The following is a 15555-nucleotide window of genomic DNA, read 5'->3' as shown; positions in this document are numbered from 1 at the left end:
CAGAAATATTCATATTCTCAGGGATAGATTGACCCCAGTGAAAATTACAAACAACAGAAATAAACCAGAGGTCAGTTGATAGGTAGGGATAGCCCTTGACCTACTTGGAGCCAGAGCTGTCCTAGTCTTTGCACTTAACCCCTGTTTTCCCCACTGGCATTCCCTCAATGACCTGCTTTTGACCTGTATTCATACCCGAAACTCTATAATCCTAAGACTAGAGAATTAAAAAAAATATATCTAGTATTTATGAGGAAATTCAGTTAATTCCATAAAGAAAAGTAGGCTTTGCATGTTTGGTCATATTCCTTAACTAAACCGTAGGTTAGTTTTTGAAATGTGTGCTTCAGTTTTGTAAGCATGTTAATAGGACTTCACTTATGTGGGATTTATTTTTATCCTTTTGAGGCTACTTGTACGTTTCATCAAGTGGGACCTGAGCAGCTGGTCCAGGATCAGCAATGCCCTCGGGGTACTCCACTGATACCTTGTGAGTTAGAAGGCTTCTGCCTGTGGGAACTGGGACCGTTCCTGGCTCCAGGTGCCCTGCGGGGATTGCTTCTGCGGTTTGGGGATGTTTGTTGCTGCAGCTTCACACAGGCAGAGAGAGTTCTCAGCTTGAGACTTGCGGCGCCCTCTGCCTGTGCTCTGGAGTCCCCCCTGTGCTGCACTCTAGGCTTTGAGACCTGGAGCAGCTTGGCCTCCCCAGATGCCCAGCTCTGTCTTCTGTAACAGGGAGACCTTCAGGCTGGGTTTCCACTCCCCTTTACTCTTTCTGTAAATAGTGATGTGTGACATCTGTTAGGCTCAATTCATTTGTTTCCCGTATTTTAAGGGATCATTTTGACTGGAATTGCCTGTACTGTCCGATGCCCAGTCTGAAAACTTGTTTCATTTATTCCGTGCAGTGTTTTGGGTGTGTCAGGCTAAGACTATATCCAATGCCGGGGCGCCTGGGTGGCTCAGGCGTTAAGTGTCTGCCTTCGGCTCAGGTCACAATACCAGGGTCCTGGGATCGAGCCCCGCATCGGGCTCCCTGCTCTGCGGGAAGCCTGCTTCTCCCTCTCCCACTCCCCCTGCTTGTGTTCCCTCTCTCACTGTGTCTCTCTCTGTCAAATAAATAAATAAAATCTTAAAAAAAAAAAAAAAGACTATATCCAATGCCTATTTCTACATCTTTTTCAGAAGCAGTAGGGTTTGTGTTTATATTCTTACCAGGAAATTTATATTCAAAATATTTTCTGTAAAGGTACTCATCTTACAGTTTATTACCTTGATATGTTTCTTCGCCACTGACATATTTTGTCTTTTTTACCCAGTCTTAGGAGTAGAATAAGAATGATCAAATTTTTTAAATTGTTTATCTCTTTACACTGGAGAACCTTGCCATTTTATGAGGACAGTCTCTCTTAAGACATCCCGTGTATGGAAGCAATTGAAGAATACTTACCAATAGTGAAAGAAAGAAAAGTTAACAGAAAATTCTGAAAACCGGCTAGCTGTGGTTGCTGTGTCACAAAAGAAAGCTCAAGCTCTCAGTGTTTCCTGGGGCGGAGATTTAACGTATTTTAGCAAGGGAATTAGGAAGGATAATAATAAATGATAGTTACTCTGAAGAAATGAACCATAGGCCCATTAAGAAGCAAAGATGTTAAGAAAAAAGTCTTCTCTCATCTAGATCTTATTTTCCAAATACCATTACCCCTCTTGGAGAAATGGCTGGATTCCAGAGCTGGGCAGAGAAGGTACAGCTGGGCCTCTTGCTATGCCAGGAAGTAAAGAAGTGCTCGGAAGAAACGGGGAGTCATGATAAAAGGACGTAAGAGGCAGCCTGAAGAGGCTCCCACTGGCCAAACCTGGGCCTGTGTGAGGCAGGAATGGATGGTAACCCCGTGAATAAAATAAGAATCTGTGACTCCATCCTGATCAATAGAAAAGTGAATAAATAAATAAATAAATAACTGAGGAAGAAGGGAAAGGTCCTCCTTACAGTGGAATGCCATGTGATAGATGGAGTTTGCATTGTGCCAGGCTGTGGGTAAGGCATTATCGGTATAGAACGATTAAGAGATTGCCCTCACCCTTAATGTCTCTATAAATTGAGAGGAGATATGCAAATGAATAGGCCATTTATTTATTATCTTAACAGACTACTAGAGTTTAATCTCAAGGACAAGATTTATGTCTTCCGTATTAGGGTGATGCCTCATATAAATTGCTTGAATTGATTGATATATTCATATGGACGGATTGTAATGTAACAGAATATATTAAATGTGGGATAGCATCATTTTTCATTCTATGATGTTTGTTTATTATAAAAGGAAATGAGGTGGTAAAAATGTGGGGACACAAAATATAAAGATGGGGGGAAAAATCTTAAAATCCTACCTATTAAATGGGCAACCCGTGTTAACATTTTGGCATATTTCTCTCTGGTCTTACATGCTGGTTTAAAGATCATGCTGAATATACAGTTTTTATATTTTTATATCCTTTTTAATGTGCCCCATTTCTTTATTCCAAGGTGTTTGACTTTACGATGCAAATTGTACTTTGACAACCTATTGTCTCAGCGGGCTTATTGTGGAAAGATGAATTTTGACCACAAGAATGAAACTCTGAGCATATCAGTAAGTGTCTTAACTCTTCGTATGCTAATTATTAGGAGAATTAGCTGCTGCATTTCTTTTGATAATACATTGATAAGCTTTAATCTGTTGTCTTTGAAAAGCAAAAGAACTTACTTTTAAGTCAAGGCTAGTATTTGCCAGAGTGTTGAAAATTAAATAGATCTCATTGGCTAACGCTGCCATTGTACCCCCCCCCCAACAACCACCAAGAAGATGACCAGGAATTTTATTTTCAGTGACAAATGTTTACCCTCTTTCCACTCCACAGCTTTCTTTTTAAAATTCATCTAGCATTTTAATTTATGTGGGATATTAGAGAAAGTCCATAGACTCTGGAAGTCACTATAGGAAACCAAGAAAGGATTTCTCAGAAGAATGTTCTATCCCTTGTAATTGTCTTTGCATGTATTTCTGAAGGTATCTGTAGATACAGCCTCTTTTGAAAAAACAAAGCCACCATATTTAACTTGTAGAGTCTGTGTTTGTGGATTCTTTCATGGTCGTATGCATTGAAAGAGGGAGTAAGGGAGATAGCATTAAAAATTATGTGTTCAGGGGCACCTGGGTGGCTCAGTCGTTAAGCGTCCGCCTTCGACTCAGGTCATGATCCCAGGGTCCTGGGATCGAGTCCCAGATCAGGCTCCCTGCTTGGTGGGAAGCCTGCTTCTCCCTCTCCCACTCCCCCTGCTTGTGTTCCTGCTCTCGCTGTCTCTGTCTTTGTCAAATAAATAAATAAAATCTTTAAAAAAAAAAAAAAATTATGTGTTCAGGTGGTCAAGAGCAACCACCCACTCTAAACAATTGGGGCAAAATTTTTATTTTATTTTTTATTTTTTTATTTTTTTAAGATTTTATTTATTTATTTGACAGAGAGAGACACACAGTGAGAGAGGGAACACAAGCAGGGGGAGTGGGAGAGGGAGAAGCAGGCTTCCTGCTGAGCAGGGAGCCGGATACAGGGCTCCATCCCAGGACCCTGGGATCATGACCTGAGCCGAAAGCAGACTTTAACGACTGAGCCACCCAGGCGCCCCTGGGGCAAAACTTTTAAGTAATTGCTTACTGCTCTTAGTTGTCATAAGTTTTATACTTCATTTTAATACTTAGAATAAATGATAATTTACGGTACATATACACAAGACTCATCTAAATTTTTTAAGAAATAATAAAGAATGATGATGCATTTAAAAATGGTCAAAATGCTTAAAGAGGAACTTCATAAAGTATCCAAGTGGTGAATAAGTACCTGAAAAAAGTGCTTAGTATCATTATTCATCAGAAAAATACGAATTTGGGGGCACCTGGGTGGCTCAGTCGGTTAAGCGTCTGCCTTCGGCTCAGGTCATGATCCCAGGGTCCTGGAATCGAGCCCCACATCGGGCTACCTGCTCAGCAGGTTGCCTGCTTCTCCCTCTCCCACTCCCCCTGCTTGTGTTCCCTCTCTCACTGTGTCTCTCTCTGTCAAATAAATAAATAAAATCTTAAAAAAATAATAAAATAAATAAAATTCAAAAAAGAAAAAAGAAAAATACGAATTTGAGGTGCCTGGGTGGCTCAGTCAGTTAAGCGTCTGACTCTTGATTTCAGCTCAGGTCATGATCTCAGGGTTGTGAGATCGAGCCCCATGTCCAGCTCCACGCTCTGCATGGATAGTCTGCTAGGATTCTCTCTCTCCCTTTCCCTCAGCCTCTCCCCTCTCTCCCTCTCTTAAAAAAAAAAAAAAGAAAGAAAAAAGAAAAATAAGAATATATACCATAATAGATGACGATCATACTGCTACCAGTGTGACCAAAATGAGCAACACCGATAACGTCTCGTGTTGGTGAGGGTGTGGAACTAATTTGGAAACCTGTCTGGCAGTGTTCATGAAAGCAATCCACTCTTAAAAACTCTTCAAAAAACTGATAAAAATTCACCCGATTAAATGGTGATGATTAAAGTCAGAATAGTTGTTACCATTTGGGTTTTGTAGTGACGGGGAGAGAACACGGAATCTGCTGAGACACTAGGAATGTTCCGTGTCTTGATCTGAGTAATTACCCAGGTAATTGAGCTGAACACTTAAGCTTTATCTTCCTTGCTGTATATGAATTATACTCTAATGAAAATGAAAAAAAGAAGAAAATATTAGGAGTGTTTGGATAATTTATCCCCAGAGCTAACTGTACAGGACAACCGAAGCTAGCCCTTCTGACATTATCACCCCTGTTATTCAAAAAGAATATTACTGTTTTAAGGATCCTTTAGTTCTCTAGTCTTTGTTTTACAAATAAATAAACTGAGACCAAAGTCCCATGATAATTTAATAATAGGGGTGAAATTTAGATCTCCACAATTAGTCTAGGGCTTCATTTATTAGATCGATACAAAATGCAATTTTGGAGCAAAGGACCACATCCTGTTACTTAGTTCTTGCTTTTTTGTGGAGTAGTTTTTTGGTTGGTTGGCTTGGTTTGGCTTTTTACTACTTAGTTGCTTTTTCATTTGGATTCTCACAGATTCAGACTTATGGATGATAAAAATTTCAGTGTATGTTTAAATTCAGAATTTTTTATAACCCTTTCCTAAATGAATGCTACTTGAGAGGCACATAATTTTCAAATAGTGGGTGTGAAAAATAAGTGAAGTTATGTGTCTGCTAAAACACATGTGGTAAAACTTTATGGTAGACAAGCTGATGGTACCCCATTTTTCCACCTTATGGGTATATATGTATGTCTGAAATTCTGTCCAAATGAAATAGAATTCCTTCTAATGTTATCTTATACTGTCTCCCCAGGATATTGTGTGAAAGAGTTTGTTATTAATTTTATTAATTTCTTTTTTATTGTCCCTCTGAGCCCTTATTAAGAGGAATTTTTGAAAGAGATTTTACACGTTTCAGTTTGTTGCTGCTGTTCATCCTGGACCAGCGTGAGCCTCTTGAAGTTGGTCCTGTTGTCTTTTTGACGTTCAGTAATTACCTTTAAAGCAACTTAACCACTAGATGTCACTGTAATTCAAGTAACAAAAGATTGTCTTAGCGCTTAGCAGTGCTTGAAAAAAGAAAAAGCAAGCAATCTCATTCACAGTAGCATCGAAAATAATAAAGTACTTAGGAATAAATTTAACCAAGGAGGTGAAGGATCAGTACACTGAAAACTATAAGACATTGATGAAGGAAATTGAAGAAGACACAAATAAATGGGAAGATAGCCCACATTCATGGATCAGAGTTAATATTGTTAAATAGATGTCATTTCCATATCACTAAATCACTAAATGATTTTATTCTTTTTTTTTTTTTTTTTTTTACTGTAAACCCATTCTTTTCTAATGCTAGCCAGCCTTTTCGTAAAGAATTTAGTCTGATTTTTGCTCCACTTTGTTTTTTAACTCACTCAAGGTTCAGCCTGGAGAGGGAAACAGAGCTGCTTTCAACGACATGAGAGCCTTATCCGGAGGAGAACGTTCTTTTTCCACAGTTTGCTTCATTCTTTCTCTATGGTCCATTGCTGAGTCTCCTTTCAGATGCCTGGATGAGTTTGATGTCTACATGGTAGTGTTAAATTTTGAATTCTCAAATTTTTGTTGCTGTTGGAAATGTGTATTTTGAAAGGAAGCAATTCTTTCTTTAGTTTTACCCCCAAGAGAAGGGATCCTGCCCTGACACTTTAGTCCATGAGAGGTGGTAGGGAAGAACTAAGAGTTCTGGTGCTCTCCCTGCTACCCTGGGGACCCCGTCCTGGGCTTCCGCCTCTTCCCTAGCCTGTCTCCACCTTGCATTTTCGCAACGGGAAGCATTTCCTTAGCCTCGCTTGGATCGGAAGAGCAGCAGATGCCACACAAGGGGCAGGAACATTTGACTTGGAAATCATAACCTGGGATTGAGACCTAACCTCTGCCACTACTTCCGCAGAGAACTTTGGGCCTCGGTTTCTTCATGCATAAAATAGCCTCATTAATCTTTCCTACCTCCTAGGGTTATGGTGAGATGCTCCAGTCTTACATGTAAATGCACTGAAGATGGTGGAGACCGAGTGAGCCTTCACCAGCCAGCCGTTAACCATGCTGTGTACTTCTTCACGCCTTATACTTTCTTAAACCCACTGTAATCTGGGTTTAGACTAGAATACTCTAGTAAAACTTGTTTAGCAAAGATCATCGATGAACTTTTAGTATTATTTTAATTCTTTGAAGTATTTGGTACCAGAGACCTATCCTCCGTCTCCTATAATATGTCTTCTTGCCAGTTTCTGCTCTCCTCTTTTCTGGTTCTAGTGCTGCCTCGCCTAATGCCATTGCCCTTAAATGTGTGAGGCCCTCTTTGTTTTTTATACTGTTGTTGATTTTCCTGGATGCCATACCCTACGTACACCTACACACTAAACACACACACCACATACACACACACACACACACAGAGTCCCCAACACTACCACCTGCATGTGGATCCCAGCACATCTGAGTGTCTCACCCTGACACCTCTCTTGCACTCCAGACTCATATGCCCAACCACTGTTAGACGTCATCAGGCACAGCCAGGCCTCAAACTCAGCAAGTCTTCCACTCAGAGCCTCTTCCTTTTCCTGAATCTGCTACTTTGATTGCTGGCACATTGCTGTTACCTACCCTGTTACCTCGCACTGCCAGACCTTTGATGTATCTGTGATCCTCCCTCCCTTTTTACTTGCCCATCACGCCTGACCTTCCGAGTCTCTGTTCCTTCCTGTTAGCTTGTCTCTGTCTCCTCCCCTGCCTGTTGGAACCGCCTCCTGTCCAGACTCCCGGACTTTAGTCTTCCTTATTCTTTAGTCCCTCCCTCACTGTTTTGCCAGGTTTATATTTCTAAAATGAATCTGATCATGGGCACTTACTTGTTTAGAACTCTGAGGTGGTGAATTATCTTATCTGGGATGAAAGTTTAATTCTTTGGGTAGCTGAGACCCTTTGTGATGTAGCATCTCCCCCTTCTGTGGCTATCCCTTGCAAGCTACTTGTGATTTTCCAAACACTGCGCCTCTTCTTGTTGTGCCCTTCTTTGTGTATGTCAGAATCCCACTCATCTTTCCAGACCTCGTTCGGATGTGACCTTTACAGAGCCTTTGTGACCACCAGGCAGGATTTAGGAACCTCTCAGAGCTCCCTTGGCACCATCCTACACCAGCTCATACTAGTATTTTTATATGTTATAATATCAAATATATTATGTAATTTTATATTACATACATTGTACTATTACGTATTCTATACATTTTCGTTGTGAAGTTACCAACTATGTCTTGATATTTTTACCTACCTGATGCCTAGCCCATAATAAGTACTACAAAGTGCTCGTTCATGCAGTTTATACCTGTGAGTCCTGTATAATCCTCAGTGTCATTTTTCCCCTTGATACCATTGCTGTGATTGGTTAGAAATTCTCTGAGAATTGGCTTCAGAGCTAATTCACAAATCGCAGGAGAGGATTGTTCTTACCAGGCACTCATTTTGTTTGAAATGCCATTTTGCAGTCTTATCACCCATCTTATTTGTCAGATTTAATTCTGAATAACTTCTTTCTCTTTCAGAAACTTAGAGGTTCTTAATCCGAATGGCATTTTGCCCCATTGGAATTATTCAGAAAAATGTGCCCAAGTTCTGAAAACCAATCAGAAACAAATATATTTTGGTGGTTTGGCAGCTTTGTTATTAAATGATAGGCCTCCCCGGGGCAGTGTTTTGAAAGGACAGCATCTGCTTGTGCAAGCTCTCGTTATTTTTGTTAACTTTAAGTTAGATTGCTTTACAGATATGCCAGAGGGAAGAATTTATAAAATACAAGCCATTGAGCAATATCACCAGGATGTTGGTCTGCCTCCAAAACAGTGTGTTCTTAACCACCATGCTGTACTGCCACATAAAGTTTCAAATAGACCTTTAAAAATATATGCCTATAAACGCATTTGGTTATGTTTTCCACTTTTCAGTTTTCAAGGTACTTTGATTTTTTCTTTCTCTGTTATTTGAACTCAGAAAATGTAAGCCCACAGTTTAATTTCGTTTCAAAACCTGTTATAATGAAGCATTGTTTTTCTATACACTGATATGCTATTTAACTTCTTTTAAAGATTAAATCGAGGAACTGGTTTCTAAATTTAAATTGGTTCAGGGCGCCTGGGTGGCTCAGTCAGTTAAGCATCTGCCTTCGGCTCAGGTCATGATCCCAGAGTCCTGGGATGGAGCCCTGAGTCGGGCTCCCTGCTTAGCGGGGAGTCTGTTTCTCCCTGTCCCTCTGCCTGCCTCTCCCCCTGCTTGTGCTCTCTCTCTCTCTCTCTGTCAAATAAATAAATGAAATCTTAAAAAAAAAAAAAAAAGAATATAAATAAATTGGTTCACATTGTACGCATTGTAGAAAGTGATAGGGTAGGGGCAGAGGTTTTAAAACATCTTGATCACGGAGGGAAATTTTGAGAGAATTAATACTTTATAGCTGTCACTTTTGATATTGTTCTCCTGAGGGATTAATTATTATTACTGTCCAAATTAGATTCATTCTCTAACATTTAGTTGTGTCTTTGGAATATTTGCAGATTACTTTATTTTTTTAAAGGTTTTATTTATTTATTTGACAGAGAGAGACACAGCGAGAGAGGGAACACAAGCAGGGGGAGTGGGAGAGGGAGGAGCAGGCTCCCGATGCGGGGCTCGATCCCAGGACCCTGGGATCAAGACCTGAGCCAAAGGCAGACGCTTAATGACTGAGCCACCCAGGTGCCCCTACAGATTACTTTAATTGCTAAGTATATTTGAGGGAGGGAGCTATACTTACAAATAATCTGACTGTAGAAATTACCTGGAAAATACATATATTCAGTTATTTTCCTCTAATAGTTTTGGATATTATCTTTCCCTGTGTGAATAGTTAGGCATCACAGATAAAGTAGTAGGTGATCCCTGGATAAAAATGCAGGGGCTTGTAACAGCCAGCAGAATGCTGCTTTTGCAGGAATATGACTGATGCAATAGTGATCCTCACTTTGTTCTTCAGGACATGGTTAACCGGAGGATTGCAATGGACATGATACTCAAGATGGCAGATTCCCAGCGTTTCAGACAGTTTATCTTGCTTACCCCTCAAAGCATGAGGTAACTTTTAAAAATTCTTCTGTGAATATATACATCAAATATATAAAAGGGGGAAATAAGTCTCTTATAATCTTAATTTTTTAAATGCAAATACATAAATCACCAATAAAAAGAAAATCAGTTCCAACGTCAGATCTAAGGTAATTTTTCCTTTTTAGATATTTAAAATTTTGTTTGTGTTATCTCCCTTCCATAACAGAAGCAAGTTGATGTGAATTTGATTATTGACTTGTTACTATTTCTATTTTGACTCTGTTTCTTCGTGGTTATCATGACCAACTAGTAAAGTCATTTTGGTAATTCTGTTTAGACTAAAGACACAATTCATGATTTCCCTAGTCTTGGCTCTTCTCCTGGTGACTTACTGCTTCTAATCTTTCTAAAAGAGCTCTGTTCTGCAGTCAGTCAGCAGGTTTTGGGTACTTACAAGGTGTCAGGCATGTGTCATTTAGTGTTGATATTCTGCCTCTACAGTGGTCACTTGATCCTGTGGGGATGGAAGTATGTGATTGGGAATATTCAGGTAACTGCTTCTTGGCTGGACAAGAATAAGAATTAGAAATAGTTGGTATATAAATCTCCTCATTTTCTTTTTCTTCTAAACTGAAAGCCTACCTCATTTAGCAGGAAGTTAATTTTTAAAAATGAAAACAAATGATTTCTTTATTGCAAATTATATTTCTCCTAGAACTCCAGATAGTCAGCATATCCCACAGTAGCAGATGCAGTAGACTGGTGTTTTCATGAGGGAGTATTAGAATTTTTTTTAATGTGAAAACATTTTCCTCGTAATCTGAGTAATTAATTTTGCTTCCTCTAGTTCACTTCCATCAAGTAAACTGATTAGAATCCTTCGAATGTCTGACCCTGAAAGAGGACAAACTACATTGCCTTTCCGACCTGTGGGTCAAGAGGAAGAAGATGACCGAAGTTGATCTGTAACTTCCTATGGCCTCCGCCGTGTCCTCATGTTGAAGGACTTGTAAAGGGAAAAAGATTCAGGAGTATGTAATGAAATAAAATGAAACTGAAGATAATCTAAAATAAAAGAAACTCCTTTATATTTCTGGCCCCAATAAAATATGTAAATAAGTCTAGAAAGCCTACTACAACCGGCAATTTAAAATTTCTGTTACTTTACTTTGAGGAAATTAATTTCATAGTATTGGTTTTAAATCTTTTTTAAGTTCGTTTTTTTTAACCATCTACTTTTATAGATTGTTTTTCAGAAGTAAAATTTTGTACATATGTACATGTACATATCTGTTTAGTTTGGGTTCATTTCTATGGTATTTTGTAAGAGTTAAAATAAAAGTTTGAGCACCTGATTATATTTAGTTTTGTTTTCCAGAGAATCACATTCTCATTACAGGGGTTGGGGGTGCACAGGTGGTCTGTGGACGGGGACCAGTTTGCAGTGCATTTATTGTCTCTCTTGCTTAATTATGAGGGACCTGCACAGGACTCCCAAACACTGCTCAGAATTCCTGCACAGGTCATTTTTTATCATCAAAGATACGACGATAGATTTGGGCTGTACTTTTAATTATTGTATTTCACTCAAATTTAGGATGCTGTCCGTGTGGCACTTTGAAGGAGCACCAGAGCACCACCAGCTCTGACCAGTGCCTTTCTCAGTCCTTTAAGTGTCGTGCAGCCTGGGTCACACACTACAGGTACTTGTCTGGCCTCAAACCCCTCTGTTGCTGGGCCAGCGCTTTGGCTCAGCTCCTGCTCAGCTTGGGCTCAGCTGAGAGGACCCAGGCTGGGGAGAAGGGCTGGGAAAAGTGGGGCTCCCCCTGGGGCAGGAAAGCAGCGCAGAGCCAGAGGCCAGCGTGTTGATGGTGAGCTGACATCCGTGCCATTAAAGACACGTCCTGATTTTAGGGTTGTTTAAGAGTGTGCTTCGTAGAATGATAAAATATAGCATATTGTAAGAAGTGGTAGTTACTGACTTTTTTTTGTTTTTTGAAGAAGGCATGAATAAGACTCCTGCCTATATTCTCTTTGATATTAGGGTAAGTGCTAGGTTTTTAAGACAGACGTGGATACCCAAGAAGCATTCCCTGTATTGCTAGCAATAAATACTTATGTAATTGAAAAGGAAGTATTTTAAGAAAAAAAGCAGTATTTTAGAAGCAGCAACACTTTTGTGGATACTGAGAAAAACTGGATTTTGTTTTTTATTTTAGTAGAGGGGAGGGAGTTTGATTAACCTTAAAGTGAGATCAGTTGGCAAATGAGAAGTCCAGAGTCTGTGCTTTTCTAACCTAAGAATTTACAGAAAGAGGAAATGTATGCCGAAAGTTAATAAACATCCCCCCACACCCATGCAAAGTCTGACCTTTTAAAGGTATGTTTATGACTCGTTTGTAACAAAACTATTTTTTAACATACATGTGCTTTTTCAAATAAAAAATATACCAAATGCATAAACTTATATTAGCTAAATAATTTTAGTGTCTGAATCTTTATGATAGTTTTTGAATGTTAATGGTTCTGAATACAGAATGGGAAATATAATCCTCAGGTATCCGAATATCTTTTGTTAAGAGTCGATTATTCATCGCTTTAGCCTCACAAAGTTTTGGTTTCAACTATCATAAGTGAAAATATCTTCAATTAATGTTCTAATTAATAGTAACATTAATTAGAATAAAAGAAGAAAAAAGTTTTTTTTTTTTAAATACGTATAACTTCTAAAAATGAAACTTTAAATGTTTGTATTGAGTGACTTCACTACATCATACAGAGTGTTCCCCAGCCCCTGGTTTATCATCAGGACTGAGCTGAGTAATGAGATCCCAGGAAACAAGGGGCACATGCTCCCTTGGACTCTTCAATCCTATCCTCTCAAATCCATGGGGTGGACATGATTAAGATCATTCTCAAAATGACAAAGGTAATGAGTTGTAGTAAACCAAGATATAAATAATAGACTCAAGTTGGTAATCAAGATTCAGGCGCACTGCCTTCTTCTTCCTTAAGTATTTTCGCTTCTCCATCCCATCCTCAAGGGCTGCTTCCCTCCTAACCCTTCACCTTCACACATCTTCAAGATGTCCAGAGACCAAAATGCTTCAGTTCTGAGTAAATAACTGTTGTCTGGAACACGAGCTGGATCAGAAGTGTTGCCAGCCGTGATGGAGACCAAAGTGATCCAGATTCCTGTGAATTAGTCCCGGTTATCATGTCCCGAGTCAGTGACATTCTGGTTAGACTTAGGACTTTTTTATACATCAACATGGTTGCCTATACTTTGACTAACTCAGATTTTCCAGAGAATTGGTTTGAAGCTTAGTGTTCTAAAAGTTCAAACAGTAACTGGTATCTTATGACTTGAACTAAGTGACTGTGGACTGGAAGATGCATCAAAATATTATTTAATAGGAATACCTTTTGTTCTTTAAAGAGTGGTAAAGTAATGTGGATATAAATTAGCTATTTCTTTGAGTCAGCAAATGGAATTTTCTTGATTATTTATAATATTGATACCTAACCTCTTGAATCTTGGCTGGGGCATCTGGATAGATTCCATACAAACTAATGTGGCCTGAGAATACTCACTGATCAGCAAGCTTAAGAGGGCTGTTGCTGCCTGATTTTCTCAAGTATAAGAATATAGAGATTCATTCAAAAATGATGAAGTTCCTGCCGTGTGCGTGTTTGCAACAATTTAAAGCACGGGGAATACTACTGTGAGTAATACCAAATCTGCCCTTGGGGAGCTAAAATTCTAGTTCAGGGGAACATCCACTGTATATGATTCCAGAGAACAGTAATTGCTATGTGTAATAAATTTAGCAGGGTCAGGAGTTAAGTGGAGGGGGTGGTGTCTCAGAAGCAGTGTTGAAGGAAGACTTTGCAGAAGGTAATATCTAAGCAGAGCTGAAATGAGCAAGAACGAGCTATGGGAAGACCTGGAGCAAGGGTTCCAAGCAGAGAACATGAGTGCAAAGGCCGTAGGTGAGAATGGACTTCACGTCCAGGAATCATGAGGCCCATGTTGGCAGAGCTTACTTAGTAAACAAAGGGGATGAGGTGCAGAGGTAGGCAGAAGGAAGCGGGATCATTTGACATCTAGTAACTAGTTTTCCAACCTGGTATAGTCAACATATTCAAATAATTTCTCTGGCTGCTGTGGGAATAGGTTAGGATTAGAGTATGGTGAATGAAAGCAAGCTTTGGCTGTGGTCCAGGTAAGAAGTCATGGTGACTTGGGCCAAAGTAAGGAGGGAGAAGTGTTCAAGTGGGAAACGAGGCAGTGGGATTTGCGATTTCCCTCTGGAGTTGTGAGGGAGGAATCAAGAATAATTGGCCTGGGGCCTGAAAACTGTCGGAATGAGTGTGCCATTCACAGGGAAGATGCAGAGGCGGAGGCAAGCATACTGGTACTTGATGAGTAATGTCACACTGGTGAGTGTAAGAATGGAAAACACTAAAGTGACTTGAAGAGCCTGAAAATTACATTTCACCTGCAAGATGCTGCGGAAAATCCGAATTGTGTGCCCAAAATATTGGAGAAACTTAATTGCTTACAAGAAGGGACCTCAGGGAACCTTATGTTATTTTATTTAGAGCTCTAATTGACTATCAGTTTCTTGCTATTCCCCTACACACCCTTTGCCTTTAGGCTCTCTGAAGACATCTGTTTAAGCATGTGTTTTACTTCTTGACATGAGTTCCAACCATGTGGAGGAGAGAAGCATCTGGCCTCTTTAAGATAGAAGTTCATATTGTTCATCCAGAGACTGATCCTGAATGAGTGAATTACAGGAAATACGAAGTCTTCAAGCAATAGGAATCCCTTGTAAAAAGCAAGACTTGGAATCTAATTCCCTTGAATATGGATGGGTCTGTGACTGTCTTGTCATCAATAAAATGCTATGCAAGTGATATTTCCTGACTTCTGAGGTCAGGTCAGAAAAATCTATGAAACCTCCAACACCTCTGCAGGACTCTTGTGCCGGAGCCTGAACCACCATGAAAGTCGTGAGCCCTGGGGCGCCTGGGGGGCTCAGTCGGCTGGGTGTCCCAGGGTCTGGGATCCCGAGCCCCATGTCGGGCTCTCTGCTCAGTGGGGAGCCTGCTTCTCCCTCTCCCTCTGCCTGCCGCTCCCCCTGTTTGTGCTCGCTCGCGCTCTCTCTGTCAAATGAATAAAGAAATCTTAAAAAAAAAAAAATCCATGTGTGTTGTGGCCACCATCCTGTGAAGAAGCCCAAACTGGCCCCGGGGGAGGGGCCCTGAGACCACAGGAAGAGAGATGCCGCCAGAGCCCGCCGCAGCTCCAGCTACCCTAGCGCTGCAACCACCGGAGAGACCCCGAGCCAGAAGCAGCCGCACGAACCTCTCACCAACTCCTGACCCACAGAAACCGTGGAAATAACAAAAGGATTGTTTCTCTTTTTAGCCACTAAGTTTGGGGGAGGAGTTAGCGTGGAGCACTAGGAACTGAACCACTCCCATTACGACCCACCCCCAGAAACTCTTCTGATGTGATTATTTCCTTTAGTTTTACATGACTTCGGTGTTCTTACATTTCTGTGAGAATGAGTTTTTCATTTATATATATTATACCGTGCATAAGATTTTGTTTCTATTTTCCCCATTCGGCATTTAAGAGTTATGTCCGGGGCGCCTGGGTGGCTCAGTCCTTAAGCGTCTGCCTTTGGCTCAGGTCATGGTCCCAGGGTCCTGGGATCGAGCTCGCATCGGGCTCCCTGCTCCGCGGGAAGCCTGCTTCTCCCTCTCCCACTCCCCCTGCTTGTGTTCCCTCTCTCGCTGTGTCTCTCTGTCAAATAAATAAATAAAATCT

The 15555-nt window shown here is 40.4% G+C and overlaps 1 protein-coding gene across 5 annotated transcripts in view; it reads left to right on the top strand.

The window, feature by feature from the left end:
- SMC6 (structural maintenance of chromosomes 6) overlaps window positions 1–11068 on the top strand; it is an 89900-nt gene extending 78832 nt beyond the window's left edge. For 4 of the 5 annotated variants that reach the window (XM_035000631.1, XM_035000629.1, XM_035000630.1 and 1 more), the window contains 4 exons: window positions 2528–2633; window positions 6019–6171; window positions 9643–9740; window positions 10561–11068. In XM_035000631.1, coding sequence (XP_034856522.1) covers window positions 2528–2633; window positions 6019–6171; window positions 9643–9740; window positions 10561–10675 — 472 coding nt within the window. In that variant the 3' untranslated portion in view covers window positions 10676–11068. The remainder of the gene's footprint in view (window positions 1–2527; window positions 2634–6018; window positions 6172–9642; window positions 9741–10560) is intronic. The other variant, XM_035000632.1, reaches the window with a different exon arrangement.
- Window positions 11069–15555: the final 4487 nt, after the last annotated feature.

Source organism: Mirounga leonina, unplaced genomic scaffold (assembly GCF_011800145.1).
Source record: "Mirounga leonina isolate KUSES-001 unplaced genomic scaffold, KU_Mleo_1.0 Mir_125, whole genome shotgun sequence".
NCBI lineage: Eukaryota > Metazoa > Chordata > Mammalia > Carnivora > Phocidae > Mirounga > Mirounga leonina.
Note: the sequence above shows the minus strand (reverse complement) of the source record. Positions and strands in the feature narration are given on the sequence as shown.